Source organism: Lytechinus variegatus, chromosome 11 (assembly GCF_018143015.1).
Source record: "Lytechinus variegatus isolate NC3 chromosome 11, Lvar_3.0, whole genome shotgun sequence".
NCBI classification, from domain to species: Eukaryota; Metazoa; Echinodermata; class Echinoidea; order Temnopleuroida; family Toxopneustidae; genus Lytechinus; species Lytechinus variegatus.
Genome location: NC_054750.1, coordinates 11,037,152 through 11,063,783, shown reverse-complemented (window position 1 = coordinate 11,063,783; position 26,632 = coordinate 11,037,152). Strand labels below are relative to the sequence as shown.

The window sequence follows — 26,632 nt, the reverse complement described above, 5'->3', positions numbered from 1 at the left end:
GAGATTTCTTATGCCCTTTTTCATTTTTCCCATTAGTAACATGGCAATAAAGGAATGTGCACTATGAAAATAATGTCCCTGTCCTATTAAAAATAAGGAAATATAACTCTAAGGTCTGTGATTTTTAAGTTGAAAATTGAGAAAGGCTGAAAACAATTTTTAAATATTTATTAAAAGGGTCAAACGCATTAAACAAAATGCTGGCCTTTTGCAAGCCTTTTGCAAGCCTTTGCTTGAATTGGTATGATTATTTTAAAAAAAGTAATATCAGTATTTTAAGAACAGAGATTGTTTAGCCATGTCTTCCAATTTGTTGCATCAATGTAACAGTCACTGAAACTGAAAGCAGAGCAAGGTGAAGATGAGCTAAAAATGAAGTTTTTTTTATTTGATTCACCATATTTTTCAAGCATAAGCTTGATATCCAAGCAATTCATCTAGCTTTTAAAGATTATTTCTAGCACGTAGCACTCGGGTCCTTTAGCAAGACATTAATTGAAATTGGCCGTTCTCCACCCAGGAGTAGTAAAAGGGTGCCTGAGGAATACCTTGCATGCTCTAGCGCCCAATCAGGATAGTTATATTCCAGCCAGGGTCATGGTATGCAGACCTGCAAAGCTATATTTTAATGTTCCATGTAAATGTTTTCATTATTATTTTCACTATGATTACTCTAAAAATTGACAACCAATTACAATTCTTTTGCTTTGGACACCAATTTTACTCAGATTAGAGTGAAATAAGGTTATTGAGGCCATGACTGGGTACGTACAGGCCTACATGCAGGAATGAATGCACTATTGTTCGTTCCACCCAAATACAACCATTAGGCCTAAATGTTGGGGGTGCTAAGGTGCTTGTTTGCCCTTCTTCAATGTTTACTCTTTACACTAAGGTGAAATTTGGGATGCGGTGGAGCCAGTTATACCCAAGACATCAAGATGACAATAGGAATTTCACACCCTCCAAAACCAGGGTAATTTCTTTTCAGATAAGATGCTCCCTGTACATGGAGGCATATATACAGCAATTAATGTCTTTGCATGTAGCTATGTAGTACTGTACAGTATTTCCATGCTCTGTGGCAGAATTGTAAAGAAACTTACTGTATTGAAAACTTAAATATGTGGGGGCCTTGTGGTCTAGTGGTTACCACTCTCGTCTCTCAATCAGAGGGACATGGGTTCAAATCCCATCCATGGCGTGTTTTCCTTCATCAAGAAATTTACCCACATTACATTGTATGCTTTACTTGACCAAGGTGAGGTGAATGGGTACCCAGCAGGATTAATTCCTTAGAATTCACAGAGCACTGGAATGCTGCTTAAAGGTCAAGTCCACCTAAGAAGAATGTTGATTTGAATCAATAGAGAAAAATCAGACAAGCACAATGCTAAAAATTTCATCAAAATCGGAGGTAAAATAAGAAAGTTATGAAATTTCAAAGTTTCGTTAAATAGATATATGAATTAGCCAGTTACATCCAAATGAGAGAGTCGATGATGTCACTCACTCACAATTTCTTTTGTTTTTTATTGTTTGATTTAAATACAATATTTCAATTTTTACGAATTTGATGACTAGGACCTCCTTGCCTGAAGCACAAATTGTTAAAATAATGGAATTCCACGTGTTCAGGGAGGAATGAAACTTCATTTCACATGACAATGAGAAAATAAAAATATTTCATATTTCATATGATAAAATACAAAATAGTGAGTGGATGATGTCATCAGTTCCCTCATTTGCATATGGACCAAGATGTGCATATACTGTTTTGTGAAATAAAGTGAAACTTTAAAATGTCATAACTTTCTTATTTTACATCCGATTTTGATGAAATTTTCAGTGTTATGCTTGTTGAAGTTTTCTCTTTTTATTCAAATCAAGTTTTTGTTGGAGTAAACTTGTCCTTTAAGCTACATCTGGGGTGATAATGATAATATCAATATGCCTCAGAATAAATTATTTCTAGATAGATGGTGCAATATATTATAGATATGCGATGACGTTAATGTATTATGTTCAGATATATAGATTTTTACAATGTAAAATTTACTTTGTAAATATCAGGCAAAAAACAAGTTTTCTGTATTTTCCAGGGCTGCTTTCCACAAACTACCGCCTACATTAAATCTCCAGTGGGTGAGTTTCAGCATTTCAGTGAATGGGGATTTTCCAGGGCTCCTTTTGAGCACTTCCAGGAATAAAATCTCACCCAAGCACCTGTGATTTTTTTTCCCTGATACAAGCAGATAATTTCCTTTCCAAATTAATCAATGTGAGGTTTGATAATAAAACAAAAAAGACACGTGTGCAATTCTGACAGAACCTGAAATATCAAAGACAAAATTCCTGTGCAAAGAAAATCCTGTAGATGTGAATGATAAAATTGTTAAAGAATAGACCAAAATCAATATAAAAGGGGAGATACATAAAAAAATAATACGCCATATGCACATAAATGGTCAGATCCAATATATTCTGCAATCTATGTAGATTTCTGCACAAAGAAAATATTGGAAATGCAAAGGTGTCAGGATACTAAAATGAAAATATTAATAGGCCTAAATCTAGATCACAGTACAATATTACATGTTAAGTCAGTTGTCAATTTGTTTACACTTCATCAAGACTGCTACAAGTAGTTTGAAATATGATTGGCCAAGACAGTATATGATGTCATCAGTGCCCTGCTTATGAATGACCAAACTGTCTGTTCAAACTTCTTTGTTTACTTTGAGCAAATAGATATTTATGGGTTTGGTCACAGTTGTTGAACATTGTCCTGCCAATATACATTAGAAGCATGATATTGATAACAGCCTATTGCTGAAATTATTGCAGAATCAAAAATACTTTTTTTATATTTAAGTTAGCACACTCCTATAGGAGCTTGATCAATGTCATAATGCTACATGTATGTACCGATTATGATCTTGTCCAGGGAAAAGTCACATGGGGGCTGTGCCAATTTGCCCCTCAGCCATTCCATTGTTGACTCGTATGACATTTACACAAAATTAAAACTTCTTATTAAAGCTTAATTACTTGAACATTGTATGTGGCAGACTTGTTTTTCCTATTTATTTCAATCAAAGTATTGAAAATGAACATTGTCCTACAAAAAATTTGAATTACATGTATAGTAGTTTTTGTAGGATATATTTCAATTTGTTTGTTTTAGGGTGTCTAGCTACATGGAATGGCTGCCCTGTAATGCTCAAAAGAGCCATGGAAACTCAAATTTAGCCCTGGAAATCCCCACTCATCGCAATGTTAAAAGCTAATCAAATGTTGCAGATTTAGGCAGTAATTTGTGACAAGTAGCACCCAAAAATAAATAAATAATTTTTGGCCAGCTAAATCTAGATCACAGTAAGCTACACAGATGAGTCAGTTGTCAATTTGTCTCTGTTTCATCAAGACAGCTACAAGTAGTTTGAAATACGATTGGCCAAGACAATATGATGTCGTCAGTACCAGGTAATATGAATGACCGTAACTGTCTGATCAATCTTTTTTGTTTACTTTGGGTATATAGAAAATAGGGGTTTGGTCTGACAGTTGTTGAACATTGTCACCAAACATACTACCTAGTATTGATGAAATTATTGCAGAATCAACAATACTTGATAAAGCACCCTCCATGTACATGTACATTGTCCGGAAGTTGTCCCATAATATGAAGTGAAACATCTTGTTGTCCATTGCTTTGTATTCTTTTGTTTTTGCATCTCAGACACCGTTCTCACTACCTTCATTAAACTATTTTAGTTGAAACTAGTTTAAACATGGAGTGAGAACGGTTGAAGCGATCTTCCAAAAAGGTTCAGAAAACCACCTTGCGACGTAGTTTTCAAAATCGCTTTGCCTTGTAAACCTGGTTTCAGCGTGAGGACAAAACCGTTCTTCGGAAAGCGATCTTCGCACATTTTGAGCGTGCTGCTCCACACAACGGGTGTAGAATGCATACGCTGTGGTTTCGAATTTCACGTGAAACATGTCAGCCCATGCACTGAGAGCATGTCCGTAGCAACAGGATCGCTTTACGTGTAATTTTGAAAACCACTTTGGTGTGATCAAGTGGGAACGCGAGCAAAGCAATCTTTCAAACTGGTTTCCTGAATCGGTTTTCAAGAAACTAGCTTTAGAAAGCAAAATGAGAACGGCCTCTTTGTAGTCTATTCACTTCATGACCTACATGTACATACTGTAATGTAACCCTCCAAAAGCACTTGCAGTTGTGCACTAAACCAAAATATCTTCAAACCTAGGTTGCCTGTTTAATTCAACACCACTATTCAACAGCCAACTGAATGAGATGCAACATGTATAAATACTTATTATATTGAGTCCAACAACAAGATGTTGTAGCCTTAGCCTGCCCAAAATTTGTGAACAAATATTGCATACTGTCTAAAGAACATTCTGTGGATGCATTAGGTCTCAATGAATATTAAGCCTAATCAATATCATACATGTATCATAAGTGGACCTATGACTCTAGGGGTGCGTTTATTCGACACTTTTTTACCCTAGAATCATGATTAGAATCATGATTCAAATCATGATTCTGCAGAATCACGATTGCGTTTAGTCGAAATTGAATATAATCATGATTAGAATCACAAACATGAAACACGAAAAAAGGGGCGTTTGGAAAGACGTTTCTGTATAATCACGAACGAAAAAGGTCGTATGAACGATATCGTGATTTGAATCATGATTCTATGACGTCATTGTGTCGTGCTTCTTCCGGGTTCGACTCAAAGGCGTGCGCTGTGTTTCGTGCAGGTTAATTTTCATGTAGCAGTATTGCCAGCATTTACGAATTATCATTCTGTGTATTGTACCCCCGGGGTTGTACTGTAGCGTCATTTGTATATTTCATTGTTTTCATCCATCATTTCTTCAAGTTCCAAAGGCACAAATTGGACTGACGATGAACTCAGGGCTCTGCTTGTGCTTTGGGCTCAGCCTGAAGCACAAGCATCCCTTACCGGGATTCACAGAAATAAGACGATCCCTTTCAGCGGCGCTTGCGAGGGAGGGATTTCAACGGAGATGTGGCACCGCCTGTCGAGACAAAATTAACAGAATTCGTGCCCAGTACAGGACCATCATAGACAAGAAAAATCGATCGGGAGGTGGGAGGGAGGATGATGACCCCTTCTGGTTCCCGATAAAAAACAATACGAGGTACAATACACGGAATTTTGGAAGTAAAAGATTTATTTTTCGGAAGCCGAGTAAGCGTTGCACTTGCACAAACGATCGCGCGTTAGCTCTCCTCCGGCGGCAGCAAAAATCTAGCAGCCGACGTGAAGTTAGAAACACGTGCGAAAATGTTGACCTATACTTCCTGGGTCAAACTGCGCACTGTGATGCGCACTGGATCGGCCCGAATTCAGGGAGAAACAGCGTTAGAAAGATGGTCGTATAAACGCTGATTCTGTCGGATCGTGATTCATACTGCTGTTTTGAATCATGATTCAAATGGTGATTCCAATCATGATTCTGGGTCGAGGTCGCATAAACGCAGCCTAGGCATCCTTACTAAATCCAGTAAAAATAGGTCTGGAGAGGGAGACTACCACTTCAACTTCCCCTTGTCAGTCAATGTCACATACCAGCTGCCTCATACACATTCCAACTTCATTGGCTTGATTGCATAATAGCTTGACCTCATTATCAGGTCAGTGGGACATGATATCTCCCAAATATTTCCCCTCCAGTTGATGGAGAGATGTCAGGTTGGCTGATTGAAACAGTCTGTCAGGCAGCTGTTGATGGACACGATCTACCATCACTGCTCCCATCAGTCACTGTAGATCAATGGTAGCTCAATGTGGCCTACCCTTTTCTCATGGTCAAAATTTTCTTTGAGGAGGAACTCACCCTGAAAAGAATATTGTAAAAATAGCTCAAACCATAGCCAATATTTTTCTGCTATACTTCCAATTAACTTTTTGTCAGGATGAACTTCCCATTTAAGTTTAGTACACTGTCTTTTCTCTGTTTCTTTCCAAAGTTTTTTAAAGAGTGCGCTTACCCCACCTTCAGTACTGGATTATTTGGCCCTTGCAAAATAGCAAGATTAGCCACATGGCTGCTTGTCGGAGAAAACATGGCCATTAAAATAAAAGAAATAACCCCGAAAATTCGACAATTGCTCCAATTAAACAAAAAAGGCCCCTAGTAAATTTTTTTTTAAATCCTGCTGTGTTAGATTCCAACGATCAGGGTGAAAGTATTAGTGCTTTATTAGAAACATAATGTATTGAAGCAAGTTTGAAGTACAAAATACAAAGATATTGAGTTTGGCTCACGATTTAAGGGTGTGTTTATTCTTCCATTTCGAGGACAGAATCAGCGTTTCAGAAAAGAAATCAGGATCTCCAGCTGGCTTCGCATCTTAATTTTCATTGGACAGGAAAGCAAGGTCAAATTGGGCGCGCCCTTTTTCGAAAAAAAAATTTCCGAGTGTGTTAATGGGGAAGGCGACTGTATTTGCCCATGGATTTTCATCTCACCGGAAGCATGTACCAAATGACGTCATTTAAACATGTTTACAATCGTGGTTCTGTTTATACTTCCCCGGAAAGCCTGATTCTGGTCAAACGCACCTTTTTGTGAATTTACAATCTGCGTTTTGAAACAGCGTTTAAATGAAAGTAAGCATGGACGCAACCATGTTTTGGACTAATCACGTTTGGAAACGCTGATTCTGGCCTGAAAAGTGGAAGCATAAACACGGCCTAACACTAGGGTAAAATCATTCACTTCAACTGGTGAAGAGTGAATCCTATAGGGGACAGTTATTGAGGGATTTATCAGCAAGGTGATTCCCCCCTCCCCCCCCCCTTGCACCACTTGATACATTTGGAACCCAGTACACCTGCAATTAAAGTCTATTTGTGGTTTAGAAAAAAAAACATGCTAAAAATAACAGTGTTGGTTTACAGGCAACATTCAATCATGGACCTACATGATTCAATAAACAAGTTTTGACAGTAAACTCAAGATCATTATGATTTCATGACAATGTTTACACCTCTCATATTTTCAAGTGGTGCTGAAAAATTAATTTCATACATCATCTGATCTCACTCAAGTATGTGAAATTAAAGTCAAGGTTATAACATTATAATCACATAGATTTCAAATACATTCTATTGGAAGTACACAATGTAGATGGTATTTTAGCTTTTTGAATGTCAAAACTATAGGCCTACTTCAGATCAAACTAGATAAGTTTAATTTCAAGAATTGGAACATTTCGAACACACTCTGTTACGTAACAGTGGTGCATTTTAGCCCATTCCAAGTTTGCAGCATTGATGCATTTCTGCATTGTCTAATATGCTTTTCACACTGCACTTTTTTTCCTTAACCCTGGGAAATTGGTGGGGCTAAGGGGGGTCTTAGCCCCACCAATTTCCCGGGGTTAAGCTTAGCCCACTTCATTTTCACACTGCATTTTAGCAAAGTGGGCTAGCACGGTAAATAGTACGGCATTATCTGGCCCTGCAAAAAAGCAGGGTTAGCCGGCTTATTGTGGTGCTAGCACAACTGCGGTGCTAAGAGATGCAGTGTGACACTGAAGAGGGCTAAGCAAAATGGGGCTAAAAATTCATCATTAGCCTTATTTTTCACTAGAATCATCATTCAAGTTATGATTTTTTTTTACCTTGTGAAAGGGTGGAAAGGTCTCCCATCATTTCTTCTCCATTCTTTACATAATAATCATTATATAAGTTAATAAAGAAAATGGTTTTGATGGCGGAATGAACTGAAAGTGTATGTTTTTGTGGGGGATTACAAAGCCTCTGTGTAATGCATATATCATGTTGGTCTGCATATATTTACATTTATACTTTGGGACCTGTATGGATGATATTGATCAAACTGGTCTGTTGGGCACCAGCCATTCCCATTCAACAAGTGTGTAGAGAACTAACAATGGCTGACACAATAGAGCTGACAATACATTGTCTAATTACCTCAGGGCTATTCCACTGTACAGCACAGCCACAGAATGCCTATTGAAGGACAAGAAAACACCCCCCTAAAACCACAGCCAAAATACAATCTTCCTGATGAAAATAAGAAGAAGTCTGATGGATGAGATCATGGAGAAATAATTTCTCTATGATGAGGTTTAACACAATTATAATAATGTACATACTGTAGAACAAAAATAACAACCAAGAGTAAAGTATTACAGCACAATAGCTTGTTTTTGATATCCCTACATTCATAAGCTAAACAAAGCGTAGGTTTCAGTGCCACAATATTACACAGAAATAAAATAATTAATAAGCTTTTATATTTTTGTTCATTTTGAAAAGACATGTGTGTCAACAATCACACCACAATTACCATAAAGCAGAATACCGGTACCATAAAAATTAGATAGTAACCCTTTGAAACCACATACAAAACTGTTTGTATCGGTTTTGTAGATGTAGAAGCAGCTGAATCAAACAAGCCCAGTAATTGCTCAATCATAAATAATTTTTTCTGAAATCTACATTTTTTCTGGCAGTTGACTTCTTTATTATGAGAACACAAGACAATTTACTTCATTCGGTATAATTGTACATGGGAATCAACAAGTAAGCTACAGAAAGAACAAGATGATTTCTATTTTTTCTATTAAGGCTGGAGAAACAAAGAAATAGAATTTCTTTACAGTAAGAAAACTGTATTAATCAAGAAAGCCAAATAAAATTTCTTTTACAGTAAGAAAACTGTATTAATCAAGAAAGCTGTATTAATCTGTATTAATCAAGAAAGCTGTATTAATTAAGAAAGCCAAATAAAATTTATTTTACAGTAAGAAAACTTTATTAATCAAGAAAGCCAAGTAATAATGTTTAAAGGCAAAATCTTGTGCAAAAAACACATTATAACAAAAATAAACTTCATCTCAGCCTTGAAAAATTATTCATATATCCTGATTTTAAAACTTATCAAAGCCAAAAAAAGTAAATAAACTACTTATGATTCCAACATAAAATACATGTACAGTGTACATGACATGTTTGATCAGGGGCCCGACTAACAAGGAGTTGCGATTAAACCGATCAATCACAAAGTAGGAAAGCCAGCAAAGTCAACATATGAAATGCACATTTGTTAAAAAAAATTCTAGATGTATATCCATAGTAATTGATTTCTTGACAAATTGTTGTTTTCCTTTGTTTACAAAGGACATTTCACAAATTTCCTGTAGAAAAAATTAAGATGCTGATGGATTTCCATAGTTACAATGAATTGGATCAATTGTAACTCTTTGTCAGACGGGGCCCTGGTCTTTATACAGATGCTGAACCAAGAGTACTTGATTTAACTTGAAGTGTGTCTCTAAGTATGACTATGGCAATGACATTTTCAAAATTTCCAATACAGAAAATCAAATTTGAAAAACAATTATGTATGCTGTCCCTTGATAATTTTATGTTTCAACAAATTATTGTGTATGAAGCTCATTTATGATATAAATGTTGAACTATCATGCAGAATTGCAGGTGATCGACTATGTACTCATTATTCTATTTTTTTTATAAAATGATGTGGGGGTACATGTACGGAGATGGGTCAATGAACTTGAACTGTATTATTAGTTCTTACATTGAATTTAGATCACAATTTTTACAATTTGTTTTTATAAATAAACAAATTTTATTTTTTGTGATGTATGCTTTCACATACACAATCAAAGTACCAGTTGATGATTGATGACACATTTTACAAAAAAATAGTTAAAAAATACAAATCCCTATAATAATGTTATTTGCTTTGGCTCATATCAAAGGATCTTTTCAATTCAGTCTTCATTGGAGTGCATTTCTATTCATCTCCATCCACAATAGAGCAAAATCCCCATTTAAGATTCATTTTGTGAATTTTGTATCATTTCTTCACATAATAACTATCTACAGCCCATTAAACCTATAGAGGAATATCATCACAATGCCAAACAAAATTGATGTTTACACAGAGCAATGTGCAAATTATAAGGGAAGCATACATTCTATAAAGATGAGCAAATTTATTTCATCAGGGAAATGTAGCCTGAATAATTACATCACATGTACCAAATATTGGGATTTGAAGAATTCAATCAAGGAAAAATATTTTACTTTATGTTAAACTAGGTTATTTTGAAAATTTGATGTAAATATTTATCATTTTGATTCCTCAATTCCGACAATGATTCATTTTAGTGTATAGCTAGATGTGAATTCTATAACAATATAAGTATGGAACCTGTTTACCTTACCAGTAAATGAATTCTTGGTTCAGTGACCTTAGATTAGTATTATCAGATCTCCTAAAAGAACTATTTGCTATTAAAGAAGAATAATTATCAAATCAACAGGATATTAAATGATAATGACTTGAGGTTTCATAATCTCTTGATCCCTTTTTCATTTCTTCAATTCCAATCTCTTTCTCTCCTCTCAAATTAAAAATATGGTCCTCAATCCTCATTACCCACTCACCCCTGCCCCCCCCCCTTCCCAACCCTCCTCTTTCCTTTTCATTTTCCACATGCGGTTAAAAACCTATAACTGCAAACTCCTGAGTGTGCAAACTATCGATTGTTCATTTTCTTTATTTTTTTCTGTAGGGCCTATATTTACACAATGTTTATTTAAAAAACAGATCATAAAAAAATTCCCACCACCTTCAAACTGCATGACTGCCACATGAATGTAACCATTATAAACATTTTGTGCATACATACATAGTATGCACGTTGTACATCCTCACAGCAGTAGCACTGGATACACAACCGCATGCAAGGTAGCGAGAGCATCTCATTCTCTCCTGTGATGCCTGCCCTATTGTGCATTGCGCATATCATGCACACAGCACGCATTCGGCTAGCTACTGCACATAAATAATGCAGGGTGCCTTGTTAGGGGCCTACAGGACACATAATGAATTGTACATCGATGAGAATTATACATAGTCCTGTCAATGCTTCACAAGCCTGATCAAGTGAAAGCTACAGATGGGAAAGGCATCAAGTCGATGGGAGAAATAATAATTTGCGTGCTGTCATTAATATAGAGACACGGTTAATTCAAAAGGTTAATATTTACTTGGAAGGAGACCAGAATAATAAGCAAGCAATATAAAGCGCTCTGTAGTACTTCAAAGACAAATGTAGAAGTGTAGTAGGTCTGTAAGTATATTGTTTAGGAAGCCCCCTACCATTTTCAAAGCTGAAACCATGTTAAAACTGTAGGTTTAATCAAAATACCATCTGCTGAAACTGAAAGGCTGAACAGTATTTCAATCGTAATGCACTTTACCTATTTATTTTGGTTTCAAAGGTCATTTCAAAGATCAACATCTTCCATCAAGGGGAAAACATAGAATAAAATAAAAACAAATAGAGGGGGGAATGTCCTTGATTTTCACATCAAATACAAAAGGAATCAACTTCTCATCTCTCGATACTTAACTCCAACCTCACTCACACATTCATACATCCATAATGGAATAGAATAACTGGTTGATAGCTTGAATGGATATTACGATGTTTAAGAAAAAGCTTATCATGATGTCATAAAGAGCATGAACTCCTGACATTTTCAATGTGTACACTAGCCTGTACACAAAAAAATAATCACTTCATAACAGTGTACAATAATGCTTGTTTTCATATAAATTGTAAGATTCAATAAAAATGTTCCCTACATTGTATGGACTGAAGGCTTTTAAGACAGGAATTTCTTGTAAATAGTTTTATGCAAGAACAAGAAAATCTTATCTTAAATAATTCATAAAGCAGCATAACGTGTTAATAGGTTTGCCCTTTGGCTATAAAACACCTAATCCAAGGTCAAGTAAGTTCGGAACTGTTGTTGTTGTCAGAACTTGGTGCTCTTGAGAGCATAAACACACACTGCATTATTTAGAATCCATCAACTGCACTTTCAAATTAGAAGAGACTTTACATTTTTCAATGTTACTAAAAATTTCAATCCATCTATTTTGGGTACAAAAGTGACATTTAGTGTCTATATTATGACATTTAAAGTAAGTAAATCTCTGGATTTAAAGTTTTGCAGAGCTGGTAAAACAAAATAGAAAACTCTTGTGAAATTCATTAATCAAGGTTACGCTCACCTTCCCATCAACATCAATCCACCAAAATTAATCCATCAAATGGCTTGCAAAATTAGGAAATTAACAAAATGCCCTGTAAAATAAGGCCAATAGTGTAAAGTTATCTTATACTATCTTTGTGTCTGGCTGCATGTTCTTACATTCATTCTTACCATTGAGTATGATTCTACGCAATCCTGTACTATGAACTGCAAGAAGAATTTACTTCATTCAAGCATAATGTACAAAGATACATGAAAATTAAACATAAAAGAACAAAAGATATTTGAATCATGATTTACTTTTGTAAGTTTACTTACCACTCGGTGATGGTTGTTTACGAACTGCAGCACCTTTGTTATCATCAGCCCAGTTCGCTGCAACAATATTATCTGAAGAAGATGAATGTCTCATCTTTGCTGCTGCATCACAGGACTTGACTGAGAGCAGTACCTTGCTTTCATCCTCATCTCTATCATCCAGGAGGGAGCGGTCTGGTGGGATGATGGTGGAGTATGGCCGCTGCTGATGCCTGTGGGATGTGCCGCCCTGAACTGGAGCACTGCTCCTCAGACCATGCACGTTCTGGAACGAGGAACTCAGTGATTCCTCAGAGTCCTCGTCAACAAAGACCATGGAATCGCTGTCTTCCTCTGTCTGGATGCTGGGGTCAAAGGATCCAGGTCGGCTTAGACGTGGAGCGTGTTTGAGATTGATTTCTGATTGGGACTCTGGTAGCATCTGAGCAAGACTAGGATCTGGAACAGGCCCATCATCGATGATACCAGTCGTTGCACTGCGATTTCTTGACAGGACACGCTTCATGACAATGTCTCTACTCTGATGCACTGGTTCTGCATCTCCTCTCGAAGATGCTTTAACAGGTTTGCTTGATACATATTCCTCCTTTTGAGGATAATAAGCACCTTTAGTGCCTGAGTATTCTGTCTTTGAGACCCTTGTTTCTACCCGACCTCCTTCATTGACTCTTCTGCTCAGCTTGTACTGAGCAGTGATGTCTTGTCCATTTTTTACAGCTTCAAGCATGGAAGAGGATCTGGGTGAAGACTGTCTTTCAGAATCTATAATACTACTTAGTGCAGCAGAATGCCTACCTGGACTGGCAGGAAAAGAGCCAGACTTGTCATATCTTGGAGAATGTATTCGCGAACTGGAATGTCGGTATGAACTCCGGCCAATCTGTCTGGATTTCATTGTTATCAGAAGGCGGGTAGGAATCTGCATGATCATGTACACATCATCTAGGGTTTTGAAGGATACATCAACATTATTAACATACAAAATTTCATCACCAACACGAATTATCCCAGAATCTTCAACTAATCCACCCAGCATCAACCTTGACACAAAGATTCCATCCAATCGTTCAAATCCATCTCCCTCACGAATGTAAAAACCAAGTGTTTCACCTGGGATCTTCATAATTTCCACAGTCCGTAAGAGGAATGCACCACCTTGAATTTCTCTCTCCTGAATAACGCTGATTCTGGGTTTTCCACCATTTATTCTCCCATCTAAATGACCAACAAGTGACATGTTATTAAACTCTTCAGCCATGGTGAGATCGGCAAAATGTTCTCTCTCAGCCGCCTGGATTGCTTGCACTGTGTCGCTGGTGATCCCGGAGACATGACGAAAACCTGCCGGTCCATCTATTTGCATCTCCCTGATCTCCGTGCGAATACCTTCCGCTGAACTCGAATGGCTTCTCGTCTGTTTCACAGCCGATTTCACACTTGAAGTTGCCTCAAACGAATAGCTACTCGCTCCTTGGTTTCTGTCAGACATCTTGAAGATTTTCAGCCAGCTGATCCTAGAAAATCTGTCACTTTTACACCATTTTCAATGTTTACATGATGTTAGGTTTTTCAGTTCGTTCCAGATTAACCTCGCACCGGCGCTCCATCCAAGATTCGATTTTTCGTGTGTGTCCAATTTTCACGTGAAATTGGTATGCGGATCGTGTACGTGTCTAGGCTTCCGACCAGCGCCTGTTTGCAGAGATGTTAATTTTTCATGCTACAGTGACAGCGGATTGTGTAACAATTTTACACTAACGACTCGAAATACAAAGTCTGCATTATCTAATTCGAGTCATCTTCCCAAGACAGCATCATCATCATCTCTCCCGCTCTCCATCTCAATTCATGGCTACACCTTTGCTCGCAAATCATCTTCCAAAAGTGTTAAAAAGCATTACAGAAACAATGACAAATATTTCAATCATTATGCCTGCCGTTACACTTACATGTATCTGGATGTGCGCGGGGTGCAAGTGTTTCAATGCGATTCCAAGAATCTCAAAAACTGGCCTCCTGCCCGGCCAGAGACTATAGGGGGGGGGGGGCGAGAAACGCAGACAGAACTATTTTCCTTTAACATTTAACATGAATAACCCATGGGATGTGTTTTGGACCCTAAACATGGGGGTAGACTACTGCTTTTATACCGTACAGACGTGCTCCTGGGACCAACCTATATCACAGAATATTTTTGCATTATATATAGCTATCCTTTTCAACACAATTGCCCATAAAAAAATCAAAGGCAGAATAATTGCCTGCCCGTTGGGGCACTAGGGACCCCACAGTAGGCCTACTCCACGATCTGCGTTGCCTCTCTACTTTTCAAGTAGGCCTACCTGATATGCGCCCTCCAGCTTTTTAATAGCCACTCAATGACTTTCCTATCACTGATAACAATATTCATTGAACTTATGAGCCCGTTTCGACGACTATACTGGCTGAAAAATATATATTGTTTTAAATTCACAATACCCAAATTTCTAACGGTGTGGAATCAAAATATACCTCCTCCCCCTTCCCCCTTGTTTTGTTCCGCCTGCATTGGCATAACAACTGAGGTACTATAGTGCCAATCGATTTTCTTTCTTTGGTTCTTATTCAAGTAAGCCTAATCTTAAACTTTGAAGGATGGAAAGGTTGCCGGTTAGTTAGAAAATTTAATACCCCCGCCACCACCACAATCATGATCATACTACGGTTCATCACTTTCCAAAGAGTGAATATACTGTTGGATAATATTTAGTCCAGCTGACCAAGCAATTATGTAATCAGTTTCATTTCATTTTTCTGTTTTCAAAGTTCATTTTATTTAGTTGAATGGCACATCTAACAGTGCCCCCTCCCCCAGACCCGCGACTAATGACCGATGTAGGCCTAATTTATTTTGGTTAAGCGGCAAATTAGTGAACCAGACAGGGGCGGCAATCCGGGGGGGCAGGGATACAGTGCCCCCCCCGCACACACACACTTTTTGAAGCACTAAAAATGTGCCCTTTTACGCAAAAAAAAACTTTCGAACGTGTATATACACCCCTTTCATAGGAAGAGGACCCGTTTCGGGTGTTACCAAGTACCCTTTTTCGTATGAAGTTCCCATTTTCCCAAAAAAAAAAGTACCCCTCATGGATGTGTTCTGTGCCCCGTTCACCTGAGAAGGACACGTTATGTGTTAGCATGTGCCAAATTTTACCCCAAATTCCTCTTCACGAACGTATTCTGTGCCCTTTCACCTGAGGACCCGTTTTATGTCTAAGCAAGTGCCCCTTTGTCATGCCTTCTTGTGTGCCCTTTCTCGAATCAGTGCCCCTTTTACCCAAGAATAGTGCCCCTTTCACCTAAGAAGGATCCGTTTTATGTGTTAACGGGTGCCCCTTTGCCTTCTTATTGATGCCCTTTTTCGTATCGGGGACATTTTTCTTAGTATCAGTGCCCTTTTTTTTTACTTAAGAAAAGTGCCCCACGTACGTGTTTTGCTCCCCTTTCACCTGAGAAGGACCTGTTTTATGTTTTTAGGTTAACAAAACCACGTTCACATTCTGAATCCTTTGGTAAATAATGTTGCTGGGTCTATGGCAGGGGTGTAGATAGCGGGGGGGATGGGGGGATGCATCCCCCCCCCCCCGAATTTTAGGTGGGGGATGGTGTGTACAATCATCCCCCCCCCCCCAGGTTTCTGTGGGGGAAGAAGCAAAACTATACAGTAATAAAGCAATGAATGCTAGTTAAAATCAATCAATAATAATAGCAGTAATAATCATAACGTACAGCAATGACAAACATGATCAAAATGATTGGACTTTTATTCAGTCAATCATCTTATATGCATTTACAACTTGCAAGTTTTAAGTAATAACAACTGTCTTGCGTCGTCATATACATTTAAGGATCGTTATTCAGAGTTTCACCATGTACATTTCCTTATGATAATTATGTATTTGCAAAGGAGATAAGTTAAAAGTATTTCATTACAGATTTAAGAAAGTGTCGCTTAATCACTCCCTTTCAGAGCAATTGCTTTCATAACACATTAACACTGTTCAAACGAATTAATAAGAAATTACCTATACACATACACTGACCCTTTTCCCTGCTGGCCATGTCCTCAACCCCTACTTTGCAAAGGAAAGGTGAAAATTTTCAGTCTCTAAGGAGCGAATTAGTAAATGAATGATTTTTAGAATGAAAGTGCAAATTTTGGATGGCCTCAGTGATATCCGAGGTTTTTTCACTCAATATTCACTCTTTCATATATTCACTCCTTAAAGAGTGAACTATTTCACTATTTTTTCAGAGTACTTTGCGCTTTTCAAAGAAGGTAGAATCATCCAATATATAGACATGCCTTAATTCACGAAGGCAGATTGAATCAATCCATGGATAAGATTAATTTATGGTCTAAGATCACAGAACAAGCCTAACTCGACCCTCAGCGTGTTCATTGTCGGACCTTTGACAAAAAAACATAATCATCTCGCGCATTTACGCGATAAAAATTATCTATACAGTTTACTTCCGACAACCCGGTGAGGTTTATTTCATTTCCATACTTAATTCAATCAAGCCTTTGTAATCATGGTAATTTTAAACAGAGTGTGCTTATCATTTTAGTGTCCGCATATCTGCACGTGGATAAGAAATATAATGTTGAGCTTTTTTTATTTTACCCCTATTACTATAATTGTAATTGATATTTTTTTTAGTTATTTGGCTGTTTATTTGTTTATTCCTTTAGTTGTTGATTCATTCGTTTGATCATTAACAATATCGCTACTTTTAAAAGAGTATACTACTATACTAGTAAAATAAGGAATACTAGTTATTCTAGATCATGTTTAGCAGGACTGTCATGACCAAGATGGTAACTAGACATCCGACAAATGACATTTCTCTTATGATCATCTTTACTCATGGTCATTAATCAAACAAAAGATTACTGCCATGAAAAATGTGCAAGGAAGTTTGTTTATTACTGGATGCCATGTTTATTGCTGAAAGCAAAGTGATTAAAAGACACACGAGATAATCCATGAGGCAGATCGTGTTATTTTGTTATCTTTAACTCGTCTGCTTTGGCCCATGATATTTTGTTTTTATCGAGTACATTATCTCCTTCATTCTTTCTATTTATATATTAATTATATATATATATATATATATATATAGATATATATATATATATATATATATATATATATATATATGTATATATGTATATGTATATATAAATATATATAATATATATATATATATAAATATATGTATATATAAAGTATGACCCAGCTAGGGATCATCCCCCCCAGGTCTAAGGACCTGTCTACGCCACTGGTCTATGGGATTAATTTTGAAAGGAATATTATTGCCATAGGGCTCCTAAAAAGAATAGGGCCTTTTTTTATATACAGCATCTTTTAATTGAAACGAGAGAGCTGCATCCCTCAAATGTCTTCATGGTTATAGAACGTACTAAACTTGTTGATTTTTCTCCTTTCATCGCGTCCTTTCTCATCGGCTTGTCGGTCCCGCATTATTTGATGTTAGAAGTACCTAATAATTAAAATTCTCAAAACATCTGATTTTCAAAACTTACCAGGAGATAGACCTTCATCTATGAATTCTTACAAATTAATTGAAACCCCCTTTTCATGACAGCTCATATCAACAATTTCATCTTGCACTTCGCACTCGCATTTTATACACTATTCTACATATTCATATTTACAAAAGTTATTAAAACGATTAGTTTTCAGGACTTATATCAACAGATTTCACGCTCTCATTTAGTCTATTAGATTGATATCCTTTTCATGAATTCTCAATCCTTAAATTGTCACTTTTTCATATCGGAATAATTATCAACAATTTTCAGCTCGCGCTTAGAACGAGGAATAGGAATTCAAGATAATCCTTTATAAATGATGACAAAATGTGCTTAGAATTTCCCTTTCCTAGGTCAAAATACAAAGAGAAAACATTGCGTTCGAATCTTTTATCAAAGTGCGATCAATAATCCTCTTCACATTTTTTCATAATTACAGTCAAACCTGTGTTTGACATAGTGCTTACATCGACCCCGTTTCAGATTGGAATATAAAAAAAGGAATAAAAACTCTTAGCTTGCGCTCGCGTTATTGATTTAGGATGATACTTTTTTTCATAATGAAAGAATGTGTTTAGAATTCCCAGATTCCAGGTCTAAATCAAATAAAGAAAGAAGAAAAAAAAACTTTATTGTTTAATTGTTGTTGTTTAACGCATGTTTATTGAGCTAACGCAGCATGTTCTTTGTGTAAAACGTGCTTAAATTATCCAGTTTCAGTGCAGAATATCAAATCTTTTCTCGAGCTTCGCGTGCTCGCATTATTTAAAGGACAAGTCCACCCAAACAAAAACTTGATTTGAATAAAAAGAGAAAATCCAACAAGCATAACACTGAAAATTTCATCAAAATCGGATGTAAAATAAGAAAGCTAGGCAGTGGCGTAACTACGGGGGGGGGGGCATGGGGGCACGTGCCCCACCAATCGGCTGACCAAAAAAACGAAGAAAAGGAAAAAAAGAGGGAGAAAGGAAAAGAAACGTAGTGGGACAAAGACATTATTGTTCATTATAATGTTATATCATAATTATGTTATGTATATTACATAAAAAACATTTTTTTCATAACTTTATTAAACATGATTTGCTCAGGGCCTATGTCGTCATTGTTCCTGGTGCCCGCATTGTCTGTTTACCGAAAAATATCATCCTGTTATACTAAAACCTCCCGTTCTCAAGTCAAAATACACCAAACTGCCAAATATATTTCCTCGCACTTCGAGTTATTATTGTTTTATGTACAATAGTATGCTTCTTTTTCATGACTACTTAAAGTGATTGCCCCATTTTAAGGTCTTAATATAAATCATTTCCTGTCCGTGCTTACGTTCGCAGTAGTGAATTGGTGAAATATGTCTGCTCTCCATAAATTCCTAGAATCAGTCCTTAAAATGTCCCTTTTTCTAATTTGAATATTCAAAATTTTCAGCTCGCGCTTCGCGCTCGCATCATTTGGTTAGTGAACTATGTATGGTCTTCGTGAATTCCTACAAACAAGTCTTAAAATGCCCCTCTTCAAGTCTGAATTTCTAAAATCTTCAGCTCGCGCTTCGCGCTCGCAAGATTTGATTAGTAAGATGGGTATGTTAATCATGTTTAGATGTAATTCTAACAAAATCAGCAAGCGCTTATTGGCGCTCGCATTAGATGACTATGGTGAGATGTGTATACTCTTAATGGATTCCTAAAATATAGTCCTTAAAATCTTTCTGCTTGTGGGTCAATATTTACAAAAATTTTAGCTCGCGCTTCGCACTCGCATTATTTAGACAAGTACGTGTCATGATTACAAGAGATTGATTATAATGTCCGTTTTTTAGGTTTGAATATCAAAAATTTTAAGCTCGCGCTTCGCGCTCGCATTATTTGACCAGTGAGAGACATATCTGTTTAATGGCACTGTCCTTGAAATGTCTCTATTAGGTCAGTATACCTGGCAACTGGGCGCGCTTCGCGCGCTCACTTAGTGACTCAAAATTTTTTGCTGGTGTCCCCCTAATGCCATGACCCACGGTACGCCACTGAAGCTATGCCATTATAAAGTTTTGCTTAATTAAAAAAAGTTATGTTGCACATCCAGCTCGGTATGCAAATGAGGAGACTGATGAAGTCATCCACTCACTATTTCTTTTGTATTTTATTTCATGAAATATGAAATATTCTAAACTAGTCTTCTCCTCACTGTCAAGTGAAACGACTAATTCCTCCCTGAACCGTGGAATTGGCATTGTCTATAGTATTATATGAATTATTCAAGTAAGCCCTTATTGTCAAATCTCTCTAAAAAAATAAATATTATTCAAACAATAAAAAACAAAAGAATAGTAAGTGAGGGACATCATCGACTTTCTCATTTGCATGTGACTGAATTGTGCATATAACTATTTTGTGAAAAATAAGCGAAACTTAAAAATGTCATAACTTTCTTATTTTTCATCTGATTTTGATGAAATTTTCAGCATTATATTTCTCTATTGATTCAAATTAACATTTTTCTGAGGTGGACTTAACAATTAAAGAATAAAGATCTGAAGTATACGACCAAAGAAACCAACTGGAAATCAGCTTTGAACGGCTGATGAGGAAAAATTGGCGAAAGCAGCTGCACGCTTTCAATGCTGCGTTTTTAATAATCCCTAAAATTCAGTGTTTTTACGACACCCCGTTAACTCGATCCTCTTTAAGAACTACGAGCAGAAAATGTGAGAGTCAGTTTTTTTTCGCCCCTCATATTTATTCTCATCTTCATCATTATCATCAAAATCGTCCACCACCACCACCATCACCATCATCATCATCATCACCACCACCACCTCCACCAACATCATCATGATCATCAAGAACAACATCATCATCATCAATAGTCACACTCTTCAACACTTGAAAGATATATATTTTCCGACCATGTACCATCTCCGACGACAAGCTCGAGCACAGAGATACGATCTTACGTATACGTAAGCTCCCGAAGGGAGCTAGAGAGGTAACTCTTTTCGCGCGTTTTCTTTTCCCATAGGTTTTGTACACAGCCAACATGGCTGCCTGCGGACAATTTGAAGGTTGATTTTGGAGGGTCAATGTTTAATTCATGAAATGACGTCAAATTACGCAAAATACACTTCCATGATTGGCTAAGACGCTAATGTTTTATTCATATCTTATGAATTAAACGCGTTTTTTCCTTCCCACAATTCCCCACGAGATCTGTGCGAAGTGTTGTTCTTTTGGACTGTGCGAATTTCCAGTTTCTACAACGAAATAGCTCGACTAATCATCTGTTTATAGAATTTATGTTCGAAATCGTGACTTTTGAGTGAACTTCATTGGAGCAGAAAATCTTGGAGGGAACATCAATAATAATCTACTGACATTTCATGAGAATAAAAGTAAGTTACGTTAATTTTCATGTTTTGATCTCACTTGCAATGGTGATGTGTTTGCCGGGGTTCGGGGCCTATCCCGTATTACTTTACTACGTAAACCTCCATTTCCATACACTCGACTCCCATGTCTTTTGCCTGACTTCCAAATAAATCATCTGTCATTTGAGTTTCTAAAAAAATAGGCCTAACTTACCATTTGTCGTAGATCTAGACCTTCATCGGAATCCTTCATGTAGGCAAAAAGGAAACCTGTATTTCAGTTTTATTGTCAATTATCAGGGGTAGATGTGGACTTGTTTCCGACCTCCTGTTTTAGTAACGAGAAAGTCAGAAACTGTCGATTTTGGTCAGAGCGGGATCCGGTCTCGATATCGCCGGTGCTAGCCGGCTAGCGAGATTGTCGATGTAGTCATGGGGTATGTAAATAGCGGGGACGGACTAGGCCCAAACTTCAAGTTCAAGCTAGAAAGTTGAAGTTTAGGTCTAGTCCGTCCACGCTATTTCATCTTCATATGAATAAGTATAATTCTCAGCAGCTTCTTATATTCAAAAACTTTTTACTTCAGAGTAATCATGAATGAAATCCAATTGATTTAGTGTTAGATTTGAATGCAATGTCTTAGACGCAAATCAAGTTTCCATTTGAACAGGATGCCCTGGGCCTGGCCTGGGGTGGTATTCTGAAAAGTTCTTAGTGTTTACTTTATTCAAATGTGTTGTGATTCTTTAGTTATATACAGGACCAGTATAGACCAGGTCCTGATTCAGCTATACAGCTGGAGCAATATTGGTTGGAATCATTTTACTTTAATAAACAGTTTGGTACCTGGTGGGTGTTTCATAAAGCTGTTCGTAAGTTAAGGGCGACTTTAAGAACGACTGGTGATCCTTTCTTGTGGAAGATGGTACATTCATGGGCAATGGTCAAGCGCGTAAGAAAGGTTCACCAGTCGTTCTTAAAGTTGCTCTTAAGTTGCGAACAGCTTTATGAAACGGTCCCCTGGTAACATGCGTATGCTTCTCTGTGAAACTTTATGATAGAGAGAGAGATTGAAGTTTTTGGACCAACCAGATAATTAATTTTGGAATATTCATAGGCCAATGATATAAGCAGCTTGAAATTTTTGAAATATTGTTTAAGAAGAGTAGTTATTGGGTTAGTTTATTTATCTCAAATACCGTACTCTCAAACTTTAAAAAAAAATGTTTATTGCAGATCCAATAGGACCAAGATTTTAGCAGTTCACACCCGGTCAGAGGGACAAAATTGAGAACCATGCAGATCGGCAAGTGTGGGTTACACTCTAATGAGGAACAGGATATCTGAATTGGAAAAATGCAAGGTATGCTTGTTGTTTTAATAATAATACAGGCTGTATCTAAGCTAAAGTCTAAATCTAAATGAATAAATATTCCCTCTTTTGGGGGGAGGGGGTATGGATAATTGAGCTGAATCAAGATAAGATATCATGTACAATTAAAGCTCCATTGATAGTTAATTTGCTTGAATTCAGATTCACCAGTATTTCCATTTTCACCAACCATACCTTCTGTCTATTTACATGTACATAAAAACATGGTATTAACAGTTATCTGATAAATATTTGAATTAATTTGGACTCTTTATTATCAAAACATACTGTAAATAGTTATATTGATATATCAATTTATCTGGATGTAGGACAAAAGTGACAAAAGTATTAAATAGAGTTTAAATCTTAATAAAACTGGACTAGATGAGTAAAAATAATTTACATCAGCAGCTCATTTTGTTCTTTCTCTATTTTTTACAATGCAGGTTTCCCACTGCCCAAGCTGTATTAGTACTGGTATCACAACAAGTACCAAGATGGAAGATATATGAAGGCCAAGCTAATAAGTAGTTACTTCAAATTAATATGAATAGATATATCAACAAAGCATTGAATGTTCTTTAAACTGCACATCTGTAGAAAAGAGTTAGGTTCATCAGCGGGCAATGACATTAAAGTATACAAAATTTCACACAAAATACAAGAAAGAAATATTTTTTTTCCAATGGGCAAATGTATCACCTTTTATTAATATTTAATATGTCTACTAGTTCTTAGAAGTTTTTGTGAAATTAAATATAATTTCCAGTTTAAAGGACTAGACAAAAATTTATTTTGAAATAAAAATCATGCGTAGATAAATGTTAATAAAGGTGATCAGAGGATTAAGAAATAATTTTAGTATCACTCCTTGACCTCATTCCGTAAACAAGTTATTACTATTGTAATCTTGTCACTATGACAATTACCATGGTAACAGAGCTGAGCAAGAAATCAAGGTCTTTATGGTAGCTGCAATGGGCTTGGACAAAGTTAACATAATTGCAAGTTGTCATATAATGGCTCAATAATTATGTAGGGAGATTAAATTGCATTTATTGTTATCTTACTCAAAGTTTTGAAATGGGTTTCCTCTGCAAAAATATATAAATAGACCATATTTTTGAAAATAGATTGAATTCTACCCACAGCGACAGTAGACAATATCAAATTTTGTTAGTGATTCACTGACTTGGAAAGGCACTGTTTAGGGAGATTCTTGAATTATGCCCCCCCCCCTTTTTTATGTGGAGTGCTCTCACATTAGTAGAATATTTCTTGTCCGCAAATTTGGAAGGAATTTACTCTTTTTTTTGAGTGACAAACTTGTGTGGAAAGAATAAACAGAATATCTCAGATTTTTATGCTCTTTTTATGAAATCTTGGATGCATCCCTCATATTAATTATTAGGCTCATCAACATCTTTTGAGTGAAATTCTAATAAACATTGTATATTTTGACTTAAGTGTAGAAAATGTACTAAATCCTTTATTTTTTAAAATCTAATTTAATGCTTGTAGACTCTAGTTGTTATGTTATTTTCAATGTTTCAGAAAATGGATTTTGTAATAAACATGTTAATTTTGAATTAAATTATCTGATCTTGGTCATTTTCATTTATTAATCACCAATTTGTGATGATATATTGCTACCAAATTTTTTTTATGCACAAATGGCACAAGATGTTGCACCTTGTACTCAAATGTGATACTACTGTGACATCATGAGAGCAAACAGCAGTTAATCAAAATATTCTTCAAGAGAAATAAGGATAAGAGTGGGAAAGTATGTAAAATGACAGGAGAATTATTTGCCTTTATGCATATATTTGTGTGTGTCAGTTTCTGAGAGAGAAAGAAAGAGAAGGGGCAGGAGATGGGGGCAGTTAGAGAAAGTTGTTTGTTTTAGAAGAAGCAATCATAAGACCTAACTGTTCACGATGGGTAACGGGGAGGGGAAATATTTCTACAAAATTTGGAACCTTTATATAAAATGTATTTTTCTTTCCATATAAAAATTATACCAGATTAATTTCCAGTTGAAAATACAGGTTTTCCCGTCCAATTTCATCAGGGTTGCATTTAAATTAATGAAAGGACTTTCAAATTCGAAATATTTTGTCAACCCTCTGCACACATGGTTCATTTTCATTTATTCATCATTTAATTCCGTTCTATATCATTCCTTTGAATTTGGTAGAAATTCAATTTAGGGAGAAATTCGCTCAAATTAATGGCCAAAAGTTGTCATTTAATTTCGCAACGACGAATTGATCGTTTAATTTCACCCAAAATACCATTTTCAATTTCATTAATCGGCACACATATTTGCACAATAAACGTCCAAATTCAGATAACATGTTTCTGTGTTCATTTTTCTTTTATAACGTTATACAATTTTTTTCTCCAAACTTTACCCTATCTTTTTTTCTGATCTTTCAGTTTTAGAATAATTTTATTCCATTATATTTGATAAAGATGCAATTCATGTAACACTTATAGGATATGGTGGTGAACGGTTATTCTTTTAGTGATTAATGAGTGGGTGCAGGGGCGGATCAACGATTTCCAAAAAAAGGGGGGGCATTTTCCCTAGGAATTTGACGAGCAAAACAGAAGGTTTTTTAACCAAAGAATAAGGGACGGTCCACGATTCTTTTTAAATTGTGGCTCTCAAAGGGGGGGGGGGCACGGACAAGAGCTGGGTGTGCCCCCCCCTGGATCCACCAGTGAGTGGGTGGATGACCTCTGCCAATGGTAGGTATTTTTTCATCATCTTGTTCTTTTTTTTATTTCATACTATTGTAAATTATATCGTTGTGGGGAAGGGATGGTATTGACCACGATCTATAGTTATGAAAGTGGAAAAACGAGTTGTTGTTCCGATGATGGTTTTTCAGATGGATGATACATTTCAGTATAATGGTAAACATCCAATTAAGAAGTAAAACCCATTTCCATAATCATTCAAATGAAGTAAAAAAAAAAAAACGAAAAACACTGTGCATATCCTATAAGTAATCGCATATTAATGATATTGAATTCCTATAAACCTTCGCAAGGAGGGTACCGTTGCGAATTTGAAAACACCTCTTCGGCTATTTGAATTTGATCGATCTTTATACTTGTTTAAATGAAATAACCATGAAATCGCGTGCCAATATGATTAAATTAAATAAAGTATTTGGGTATTTAAATGTTGATCTCATAGGTCATTCGAATTAGTTGCAAATGGAACTATTACATCATTAAATCGGTTGAAATTTTGACGAAATTGGACGGGAAAACCTATAAAAAATAAATATCCTATACCCTACGATCGGTTTTCTCTCCTGCCTAGATAATTTTGAGAATCCCCCTAAAATATTGTACCTAGGTCATGGTTATTGATATGATATTGACATAGAAGTCGCCATTTAAAATTAAGTGCTCCCGACTGCTATAATAGGACCTATATTGGGGACTACAATAATTATGTAAAAGTATTTGATTTGTTCTTATTATTTTTTAAAATTATGAAATAAAGGTTCATTTTGTTTTCTGTAATTAAAAATAAAAAGAAAAGATAGAAATATAAATGAAGAGTTTGGTTGCAAAAGGGGTTAGGTCCACTTTTTACCATTCCGAGAAAATCCATGTTTTTTATTCTCACCTATTGCATTACTCAAGTAAATTGTCATGTACTAGCCTATCATGTGAACATAAAATTGGCCGGGTATAAGAGAAATCTACCTGTTTTCATTTTTTTTCTATATATTCTTTAAAACATCATTTTGGACCTAAACCCTTTTGCAACTATACTGAAATGAATCCAATCAATTTTGATTTAAAAAGTGTTTTTTCT

The 26,632-nt window shown here is 36.2% G+C and overlaps 1 protein-coding gene and 1 long non-coding RNA gene across 2 annotated transcripts in view; one reads left to right on the top strand and one right to left on the bottom strand.

The window, feature by feature from the left end:
- LOC121424204 (rho GTPase-activating protein 100F-like) overlaps positions 1-13,941 on the bottom strand; it is a 51,450-nt gene extending 37,509 nt beyond the window's left edge. The window contains exon 1 of the mRNA XM_041619812.1: positions 12,478-13,941. Coding sequence (XP_041475746.1) covers positions 12,478-13,941 — 1,464 coding nt within the window. The remainder of the gene's footprint in view (positions 1-12,477) is intronic.
- Positions 13,942-21,005: 7,064 nt separating this feature from the next.
- On the top strand, positions 21,006-24,357 carry LOC121424090. Its single transcript, XR_005971343.1, has 3 exons — positions 21,006-21,439; positions 22,653-22,779; positions 23,235-24,357. It is a non-coding gene; the product is annotated as an uncharacterized LOC121424090 (long non-coding RNA).
- The last annotated feature ends 2,275 nt before the right edge of the window (positions 24,358-26,632 follow it).